General features: G+C 46.1%; 1 protein-coding gene across 1 annotated transcript in view; it reads left to right on the top strand.

Moving 5' to 3' along the window:
- Positions 1-3,618: 3,618 nt before the first annotated feature.
- Positions 3,619-11,241, top strand: part of Mosmo (modulator of smoothened) — a 64,465-nt gene continuing 56,842 nt past the window's right edge. Inside the window, exon 1 of the mRNA XM_050143240.1 lies at positions 3,619-3,880. Coding sequence (XP_049999197.1) covers positions 3,775-3,880 — 106 coding nt within the window. The 5' untranslated portion in view covers positions 3,619-3,774. The remainder of the gene's footprint in view (positions 3,881-11,241) is intronic.

Genomic DNA, 11,241 nt, shown 5'->3' with positions numbered 1-11,241 from the left:
GGGAGGCTGGGAGGAGGCGGAAACTTTTTTTTTCCTATTCTCAAAAAAAAAATTATATTAAAAAAAAAGAGGCAGAGGCAGGTGGATCTCTCTGAGTTTGAAGCTAGCCTGGTCTACAAAGTGAAATTTGAGGCCTGAATTCCATACCAGCCTGGGTTATATAAGATCCCATCAGAAGGCAGGCAGTGGTGGTGCATCCCTTTAATCCCAGCACTCAGAAGGCAGAGGCAGGTGAATCTCTGCATTCAAGTCCAGCCTCGTCTAGAGTTCTAAACTGAGTTCCGGGACAGACAGAGCTTTACAAAAAAAAACTTTATGATTACAAAGATACAGAATATATTGCAAAATGCACCTGTGGGGCAAATGCTGGCCTGCACGGCTCAGGTGCCCCTCACAGTGGCTATGGGGCGGCTACAGAAGGACTGATCTCAGCTATGTGTCTTGTAAGGGGTTTGTGCATGTTTACTCGCATGTGCATGTGGAGGACAGCGGGCAGTGCCACTCTCCACCTTTATTTTAAACAAAACAAACCAAAATAAAAACACAAAAGCCACACGGGGTCCTTCACTGAACCTAGAGCTCATCAATTGGGCTAGACTATCTGGTCAACAAGTCCCAGGGACCCTCCTGGCTCCACGTCCCCCAGCAGGGGGTCGCGGGTGCTGTGCCTGGGCTCAGCGGGTTCTAAGCAAGTCCTCACACTTGCACAGTAAGCACCTTACCGCCTGAGCCATCTCCCCAGCCCTCTGCTAGTCTTCTCGGCTGAGTGGGCGGCCTTCCCCAAGGCTACACCCATTCCCTAGGGTGCCACCTCATGCCTGGTCAGTACTAGAAGACTTCACTGCTTTGTCCTGACAGAACTAAAACACCCTCCTTAGCTTGAGACTCTCAGTCTGCCAAAGCCTCCTGTGCCTGCTGCTGATTTCTGCCCAATTCCACTTCCTCTTCCCCTCACGGGAAACAGTCCTAAAAGAGCTTCCTATAAACTTCCTACACACCACCAGTCAATAACTTTTCATCTCAGAGGCAGTTCCAAGAGAACCGACCTACAAGACAAACTGGCCTTTGAGCCTTGGGTATATAAGATCCTCCCTCACCTCTGGATTTGACATTCCTTTCTCTAACCCTAAGAATCCCGGGTACACACATGCAACCTATCTACCACACTCTTGGCCCATGTAGTTAACATGACCCCCAGAGAGAAAGAGTGTTCATTATCCCGTCAGAGCAGAGACACTCCTTCAAGCACAGAGTAATGGCCCAATGTCTCCCAGTTTTCCCTGAAGTCCCATCCAGATTCAGCCTCTTCTGGGCTGAGTCCTGCCATCCATCACAATAAAGCACACCGTATTCACAGCCCTTTAACAGCCGCAGTGTGGCTATTTATGTCTTCGGGCTGCTTGCATAGATCCCTCCTGGGGCCCTCTATGATCTTCTGGGTCCCCAAGGAGTTTCTGCCATCAAGAGCATGGTGGCTCACGTCTGAGTAGAAAGATCCCAGCTGTTTTGTTCAGGTGAGTGATGGGACACTTCTATCACGGGGAGGAGAGTCTGTTGGGGGAGAGGGGAGAAAAAGGCCCAAAGAAAGGACATGGATTTTTTTTTTAAGTTCAACTCAGCAGCAGAGCTGGGATTAGAACGTATTTCTGCATCCTTTTTGCTCCACCTCATCCTCCCTCCCAAGGACCACAGGTTTGCTTCTACTAAAATCCAGATAGAGCTGCAGGAAAGGAACTGCTTTGCCCTATAAACCTCAGAGGCATAGATCTCTGAATTATCAGTGCTATTGGAAAACAAGAACACAGTGCGGTACTAAAATGGAAGAGAGTGGAACTTCCGTGAAAAGTATCTTCAGGTCCTCATAACCACGCCCCATCCTAGGCGGCAGGAAGAGATCAGGCATATCACTTATACCTACAATGATATGCAGCCGTAGCTGATAGGAAAGGATGTTTTAATCCTTCTGACACACACACACACTTTAATCTGTAGTCTAGAATCTCAGGTGGAGGAATACACACCAAGAAGTTCTGGAAAATACTGTTAAGGTAAAGGGAAGAGTTTAGACTTGTATCTTTTAAACATCATAATTAAGGCAGCCTCATCCCACTAAGCTGGAGTCATAACAGCTGCAAACTGTCCCAACACTCAACCTTGGGCAGTTGTGAACATCAGTGGATAGTGGTGAAGAATTCATCACTGTATCATTATTATTCTTTTATCCTGGGCAATCAAAGCAGCAGATAAGAGGCCAAAACTATGACTCCTTCACACTTCCCCAGTACTTAAAATGAAAGTGAAGAGCCATTGCAGTAAACGGGTATGCATTCTATCTGGATCCCCAACACATATGAATTAGCTATGGCAGAGGAAAAATAAATTATGTAATTTTAAAAAACTACTTGCCCCCAAGAGACCAATGTGTTTGGGCTGCAAAGTCTTAAACCACCCATCAGACCCTTTCTCCCCAACCACTGTGGTGCACTGATATCACAGCGGTACATTTCTGCAAAGATGCTGGATTTGGTGGAATTTGAAACCTGCTGACTTTTGTGGACATGAAGGCACTCCAAAAATAGAAACAGATGTCACCCTTCTAGGCCTTTCTAGAGATAGCTTAGGTGGCACATATGAAGAAAAATCATCTCCACTTGCTCTATGCGGTGCTGAGAAAGAGATGGATCTAAAGCCAGGGTTAATGGTGATTTAGCAGAGAGCCCTGGTGGAAAGAAGCCTCCGGGGCATAGCAAAATCATAGACAAATCCTCTCTATTATTGTAACAATTTATATTATCGTTTCTTGTTTATGTACCCAATCGAAGGCTCTCCCCACACCTCACTCTGTAAATAGTATCAATAAACCTCTGGCTGGCAAAAAACTAACAAGTACTTTAGGTTCTTCTCCTTCCGTTATCGCCAAGTCTTCCCCTCTGCAAAACACGCACATCTGGCCGCCCATTTTTCTCTATCTTGACTACTCTAGCTAAAAGCCGCAATTCCGTCTTTAGACTACCGGGACACTTCTGCTGTCCCTACATTCACTGCCCCTCACCCACTGTAATCTATTTACATGATAGATGATACAAACTAAAGTCACGCCACTCTCCTTGCCGAAAACCCTCCCGTTCCTTTACATTGCGTCTGGAACAAAATCCAAACACCACACATTTGGTTGGTTAGGGAATTTAAAGGCAGGATCTCACTATTTAGTCCAGGCTGCCATAGAACCGATGGCTCTCTCCAGTCTCGGCTTCCTCAGGGTTGGGATTTACGGGCGCGTGCCCTCCCGAATCCCACCTCTGGCCTGTCTACCTTTCCTCAAACCACTCTAGTCCCACGGGCCATTTAGCAGGTCCCTGAACACGACAATCTTTCCGCTTTCCCTCTCCCCAGTGCCTGATTCCTGACTCTGGAAGAGTCTGCACCTGAACCTCGCAGGACAAATCTTTAGGATCTCAGGGACCTCTGTCTCGAACCACCAATGAGCCCACAGCGCCGGTCAGAGCCGACGCCCCCTCAAGGAAGACTCCGCAGAGCAGTCCCGGGCGCCGCCGGCCGGCTCGCGGTTTCGCTTCCGGGTGAGGGGCGGGCGGGCCGAGCAGTTCCGGGGCGGGCGGCGGCTGCGGGTCCCGGCGCGGAGGGCGCGAGCGCGCGGCGCGGGCCGAGGGCCGAGGGCGGCGGCGCGGGGACCCCGGGGCCCGGCGGCCCATGGGGCGCGAGGCGTGAAGCCGCGGCCTGCCCTGCGGTGGGGGGTGGGGGGAGCGGGGCGGGGCGATGGATAAACTGACCATCATCTCAGGATGTCTCTTTCTGGCCGCCGATATCTTCGCCATCGCCAGCATCGCCAACCCGGACTGGATCAACACCGGGGAGTCTGCGGGTGAGCGGCTTGCGCGGGCCGGGAGGGCGGCCGTCCCCCGGGTCGGCGGTCCCGAGGGTTAAAGGTCGGCGCCGGGGTGGGGGCGGGCGGAGGCTGCTTAGCTGTGGCTTCCCCCCTTCTGAAGTGTATGTGGTTTTAATCTGTGCTTTATTTTAGGCCCGGGAGCTATAATAATACTAATAATAAACTTCATTTTATGGAGCATCTTTCATTCCAGCGTATCTCACGCACGCGCGCGCGCGCACACACACACACACACACGACACACACACACACACACACACGCTGGAGCTATCTTAATAGTAGTTAGAAAATTAAATAACACATTCGAGTCGCAGACAGCCCCAGTGGCAGTGCCTGCTGGAACACTGGAGCTGGAGGCGGGGGCGTGTGTGTGGGTGCCCTCCAGAAAGAGGCGGGCATCTTTCCGAAGGGTATCCCAGGTGAATGCGCTGGCAGGGTTCTCTGCTCCAGCCCTCTTTGCCTTCTCTCTCTCTCTCTCTCTCTCTCTCTCTCTCTCTCTCTCTCTCTCTCTCTCTCTCTCTCTCTCTCTGTCTCTCTCTCTCTCTCTGTCTCTGTCTCTCTCTCTCTCTCTCTCTCTCTCTCTCTCTGTCTCTCTCCCAGACCTGCGAGACCAAACCTTTAATTAACGTAAACAGTTATTAGGAGAGCGGCTCAGAATTAAGGAACCGTCTTGTTTTTGAACTGTTTGTTCAGTGCAGGTGAAGGGAACGAGGAGCGGGAATGTCAGGGCTCCTTCACAGGACTTGTTAGAAAATGTATCGCCATGCTGTCAAACTTCTTAACTGTCACGTAGGGGTCTCAGTTTATCCAGCAATATTTTTAGCTCTTAAAAAAAAAAAAAAAGCTGTAGCTGGGACATTTGTTGCTTCCTCCTCCCTCACCTCCCTAATCCAGACCTGGCATCACAAAGTCGCCCCGTCAGATTTGCTGGTTATAAAATAACACTAAAGAATTCAACAGCGCTTTTGATTGTAATGGGTAGAAAGGGAGTTTTGGAATCATGTGGAATTTGGTAATACCTGTGGGCTGTTTCTGAAAGTGCTGCTGACTCCAGACAGCTTTTTCAGCAGTATGTCTGACATTCAGTTCATTGCCAGTTTTTTTTTTTTTTTTCTCTAAACGTATGTGTAGTGATTCCTTTGTTAAGACTTTCTTTGGGGCTTTACATACTTAGGAGCAAAGGGTCACACTGTTGAGTAGGGAGAGCCTTATTGAAAAGAGATTTTTAGGTGGAATCCCTGTGGGTGGTGGACGAACTGTCGGTGAGCGAGACAGACTCGGGAAGGGAGCTGTTACTATACATTATATAAGAGAAGAGAGCGGGAGTGATGCTGCGGTCCCGAGATGCTGTTGCAGAGGCCACGCACATCCGACAGAAAGCAAGAGCGGAATGAGTACGGCGCCTTCCGCCTTCCGATTCGGAGGTAAAGTCTTCGGCCGCGAGTTGGCAAAGGCAGTAGTCTAAAGTTTGGAGAGAGCAGAAAATGCTTGAAAAGAAGGAAATAGCTGCAGAGAGCATGCCAGATGGGAGGACAGTCAGGCAGCACCGAAGCTTTGTGGACGTCTGGTTAGGCGTGGACAGTGTGACAACCTTGCTGCCCCGCTGACCTCTTGTCGTGGCCTGTTGCTTTGAGACTGGTGTGGCTTAGGTAGTGAATTTTCTGAATGCTTTTGGAAATAAGAAAACATCAAAATGCTAATATAAAATCGAATAGATGCCTTACCAAGCTTGGAGGTTTTCGTATTCGCAAAAAAAAAAAAAAAAAAAAAAGACAAAGCAGCTGAGGTGTTGAGGGTATTGACCAAGTAACTATGTATGATATTTCACAGTAAGCATTAAAGGTGAAGGAAAAAGCTGATGGATTGGTCAACCAAACAGCAGGTGGTATATGATCAGTAGAATTGTGGCCAAGATGAGGTTGACGACCAAAGTGGGAATGGATGCTGTAGCAGAGCGGGGTGACTGGGGATGGTGGGCATAAGACCCAGCGTGTCTGTGAGGGTCTGTGTTGAAATGAAGTGTTACACTTTAGAGATGATTTTTGTCCACCTAATAATTTCCCTCGCTACCTCAGGGAATACTTAACTTCAGTTAAGTATCCTGTGGCTAAAAGAGGACTAATAAGAGACGATAGGAAAAGGTTTCAGAATTCCTCTAGTTCTTACCTTAAGGGGGTCAAGAAATAGATCCCCTAAAAGTTAAAATTTAAAGACGGGTTCTGTGGCAGCTGGCGGGGGAGTCTCCTCTGTTCAGTGTGCTCTCTGATAAGGCACTCTTCAGCTGGGTATTCATTTGGATGCTCAGTGAACAGTTTTACCTGAGCAGATAGATGTTGTCTTAAGTTTAAAAGCAACCCTCAAAAATAAAAATCAAAAAACAATAGTTACATCTTTTCAAATCAAAATAATCACAAGATGTACAAATAGGATGTGGGGTGGTAGGCCTGGCCTCACTCCAAGGTCTCCACAAGATGACTTCACTAGGTAGCAAAAAACGAGCAATTTCCCTTCTATGTATTGTATTTGGTCTATATACATTTTGATTGTGGTGTTTTATAACAATCTCTTTCAAAATTTATTTTATTCTTATAACTGTGGGTGTTTTGCCTACATGTATGTCTGTGTACCCTGTGCATGCCTGGTACTGGATGAGGCCAGAAGAGGTTGTCCTGAGACTGAAGGAACAGAGGGTTATGAGCCACTGTGGGTGCTGAGAATCAGATCAGGTCATTTGGAAGAGCAGCCAGTGCTCTTAACTGCTGTGCCATCTCTCTAGCCATCTTATTACAAATTTTAAATGATTTTTAAAAAATACATCTCCAGCAGAACTCTTAGAACTAAGGTGACCTGTACAATGTAGCTTGAAAACCGATGTAGTGACCTAAGGAAAGCTCAGGATTCAGATTGATTTGCTGGCCTTGTGGCATTAGATCAAGTCCTGTAGCCTCTCCAAATCCGCTTCCTTCTCTGTGAAACAAGGACATTGGCCACCTGCTTGGCTTCTAGTGATGGCAAATGCATTAATCCATGAGAAGAATTTAAAATGATGCCCGAACCGGGTGGTAGTGGCACATGCCTTTAATCCCAGCACTCAGGAGGCAGAGACAGGTAGATCTCTATGAGTTTAAGACCACCTTGGTCAACACAGAGAATTCCGTGACAGCAAGGGCTACAAAGAGATAGCCTGTACTGAAAAACCAAAACCAAACAAACAAACAAAGGTGGTGCCTAACATTCGTATTGCTGTTTTGCACTAATCTTTAAACTTTTTCTGTGGGAAATGACTTCATTAGATGTTCTTGGAAATAGTAAGTATCAAGAGCACCACACCGTCTTGCTTTGTGTTTTCTCCGTCACTCTGTAGTGTTCCTCTTTCTCATCCCGATGCTCTAACCTTGGTGCTCTGCAGTGTCTGCCACACAACCACCCCAGATGATAAGCTGGGTTACTAGACTGGGGACCACACTTTGGAGTGGCTGAGTTTTAAGTTTCTGTGTACTGATCCAACACAGAAAGAGTACATTGTGTGTATTTTTGTCTAGCTGTGGGAACCTTTCCTGCATTTGTTCTGGTAGCTGTGGCTTCTCCAGATATAATGAAACTGTTTGCAAGGGATAGTGCCTGGGGAAGGCACTTTAAGATGGACCCTTGGCAGTGGCCATTAGTACACCCAGGATCGTTTAATGCTGGGTGGGTATAGTGACACAGTCACATACTCTGTTCTGTGAAGAGCAGATTCCTCAAGCTAGTGAACTCAGCATCAACAACGGTGTTGCTTATGTAGTGCTGTGTGGTATCTGAAGCCCAGAGACGAGGACTGATTGCTTCGATCCCTTTGGCTTCATGTATTTGACAGGTGTGGATTGTTGTCTCCACATTCCCCTGTTTGTCATCTTTGTACAGGGCATGTGAGTGTCATTGTGACCAGGGTTCCTTTTAAGAAAACTTTGCTGGGGCTGTGGTATAGAGGTTGTGGTAGTGCACTTGCCCAGTATGCAGGAGGTCAAGTTTGAGTACGGGGAAGGAATCTCTTCCTTCAGGTGTTACCTACAGTTCTCATTTGTCTTAAATGAGGTTTAAATTAAATTAAATTCTTTAGAGATTCAAATTTGTGCCAGATTACAGAATAGGAAAGAGACAGATTTGAGTTTCAGTCTTCAAATGTTGGTTTTAGATTTGTTTGTTTGTTTTTCGAGACAGGGTTTCTCTGTGTAACTTTGAGCCTGTCCTAGAACTCTCTCTGTAGACCAGGCTGGCTTCGAACTTACAGAGATCCACTTGCCTCTATCTCCTGAGTTCTGGAATTAAAGGCGTGCACCACCACCACCTGGCTCCATAGATATTTCTTAACCTCACTGTCACTCTTTCCTTTGGTCCCTAAAGAAACATACTTTTTTGGGAAAACAAACAAACAAACAAAAACCCTGTACATTTTAGCATGATCCACAGTTAAGCTATTTCAGATCTCTAGATTCCTGTCTGGGGTATCGTCCTTCTACAGCAAGCGTTTCAGTATCTCCCTAAACAGACCAGCCTACTGTTTCCTGTGAAGGTTGCTGGAGCTTTTCCCCTCCATCTAACCAAAGTCTCTCCAGTGGGCATGTAAGGAAACGCTACTGCGTTTGTTCCCGAGCGTGTTTGCATTCTTCTTTCTGTTCTGATGGATGTTGGTGTTTGAAGAGGGAACTCAGACATTGACACCCTCATCCCTGTTACTCTTCTGTTTTTTGAGATAGGGTCCATTTCAGACTGGTCCTGAGTTCGTTGTATGAATGAAGGTTCTCTAATGGGACAGAACCAACACTGTATATATATATTAGAAGAGAGGATGTCCTAGGCTGGCTTACAGCCAACAGGACTGGATGTTCTTCAGTGGCTGTCTGCATGCTGGAGAGGCTGAGAAGCTGCTTGGTCCAGGACTAGATGCCTCAGCAGCCCAGACTGACTCTAGGCCCAAGGCTTGGATGCCCAAGGCGGCAGCAGCAACAGGATAGACAGTGGTAAGAAGGCAGGCAGGCAGGCAGGCAGGCAGGCAGCACTGTTTTCCTCTGATCTGATGTGTCTGAATGTGGGCTGCCCTCCAGGTATCACCTTCTCTGAGGAGCATCCATCCTTTCTGGAAATACAGTCACAGACCAGCCCTAAGATGTGTCCCTTGGCTGTTTGTAGAACTAGTCAAGCTGATAAGATTATCACATTCTCTGTGTGGCCCAGGCAGATCAGCCCACTGCCCTGCCTCTGCATCCTGGTTACTGGGATTGCAAGGCATGTGCCAACATGACCACCAGCTTTATCCCTGTTCCTATTTTAAATTCATCGAGGGGGAGATAATTAGGAAGTAAAATGTGATGTTAGTACTTATAAAGAGGATATTGAAGACTGTCTTATGTGGAGATGAGTACCTTCCTGTTACTGGACCCCAAATGTAGACTTAACTCTCTAGTCCTAAGCAGAGTGGAAACCTGTGACTGTAGGACCTCCACAGGGAAAGAACCGGGGTGTTTTCTCAGGCAACAGCCTGGGCTACATATGCCTGGTTTTGTCTCTTGTACTAACAGATTGTCCCTCAATCCCTTCTCCCGGCCCTCTCTGCTGCCCCTGTCTTTCATGGATAGAAACTTGCCTGTTAATGCTCAGAAAATGTCCAGCGTTTCATGAGGATATATTTTCTTTTTTCTCAAGTCTACAGACTGGGAGATACTTGGGAAATGGAGAGGCTTGGGAAAAGAGGTATCATTTCCCTTTGGTTCCTGCCATCTTCCCCAAAGGAAGCAGTTAAGTCTCATCTAGGCAACTGTGGCATAGTGGTCAGTTCTCTGAGACTGGTGCAGTGTCCACATGTTGGTCCTGGCCTATACACTCGTTTAAAACATTAAAATACATCTACCTAAGCAGACTCACTGATTAAGTACGGGGAAATTATTATTGAGTAATAATAGCAAGGCCAGCAATAACTCCAGTGTTCACAGACATCTGGCATGAAACAGCTCTGTGATGTCATTGCTGAAGCCAGCTTACTCAGAAGTTACCCTGTCAGTCCCATGGGGACTTGTTGAGAAAGACAAGGTCTGATCACCAATAGAGCAGAAGCTCTCGAGATATGTTCTCATGATGTGTTCTCTGCTTTAGAAAGCACCCATAATATTTTCTCATCAGTCTTTTGAGTCTTTCTCCAATAGAATCTTTTCTGACAACTTTACTGAGGTACAATTTACATCATAAAGTTTACTCAATTGTGTATACAAGTCAGTGATTTTAGTTTATTCACAGAGTGGTATACCAGTATTACCACATCGATTTTAGAGGCTTTCATTATCCTAAAAAGCAAGTTCATCCCTCTTAGCCATTATCCTGAATGTTCTATCCTAAGGAACCACTAGTTTTTCTGCCGAGAGAGTTGCAGGTTCTGGATACTTTAGATGAGTGGTATTTTGTGATTGGTGTTTTCATGTATATTTTCAAAGTTCATCAATATTGAACTTTTAAAATACTTGTGGTTATTAAGTAATATTCCATTATAGCATAAACTACTTTTTATTTACCCATTCATCAGCTGATAGAAGGAAATTCTGTAATAATAAAGTAATCCACCAGTGTTCTTTTTAAAAGTAAAATGGTAGAGCTGGAAAGATGGCTCAGTGGTTATGAACACTTGCTGTTTCTGTGAAAGACCCAAGTTCAGTTCCCAGCACCTGTATCAGGTGGCTCACAATTGCTTCGTAACTCTAGCTTCAGCGGATCCAGCACCTTCATTTGGTCCCCACAGGCATCTGCACTCATGTGTATACCCACACACAGATATACACATGTATACATAAGTAAAAAATAATCTTTTTTAAGTGACATTATCAGAACATATAAATATCAAGTAATTAGAACTGTGGATAAAGTTCAAAGACAAGTCTTTTATAGTAATCACAGGATATGGCCAAAGCTTGAAATCATTTGATGCTGCATTTCACAGTATAAACCAGATTTTCTTATAAGAGATTAAAGTTCCTGAGCAAAGCATTGATTTTTCTTTTATGGTCTTCCAGAATTCATTTTTTATCAGTACCAACAGGGGTGTAACCAGAGATTCAGTGTAATAGGCCTGAAAGTTTTGTAGCAAAAATTGGTAGTAAGAGCATGAACAGAAAAGCAGAAGTAACTAAAAATCATTAAAAGAAGAAATTCTGACCAGGCGGTGGTGGCGCACTCCTTTAATCCTAGCACTCAGGAGGCAAAGGCAGGAGGATCTCTGTGAGTTTGAGGCCAGCCTGGTCTACAAAAGCTAATTCCAGGACAGTCTCCAACGCCTACAGAGAAACCCTGTCACTGGGGGGGGGGGGGGGGGG

The sequence above is a fragment of the Alexandromys fortis genome, unplaced genomic scaffold (assembly GCF_014885135.2).
Source record: "Alexandromys fortis isolate MF-2015 unplaced genomic scaffold, M_Fortis_MF-2015_v1.1 scaffold_45, whole genome shotgun sequence".
NCBI lineage: Eukaryota > Metazoa > Chordata > Mammalia > Rodentia > Cricetidae > Alexandromys > Alexandromys fortis.
This window is presented reverse-complemented; position numbering and strand designations above follow the sequence as displayed.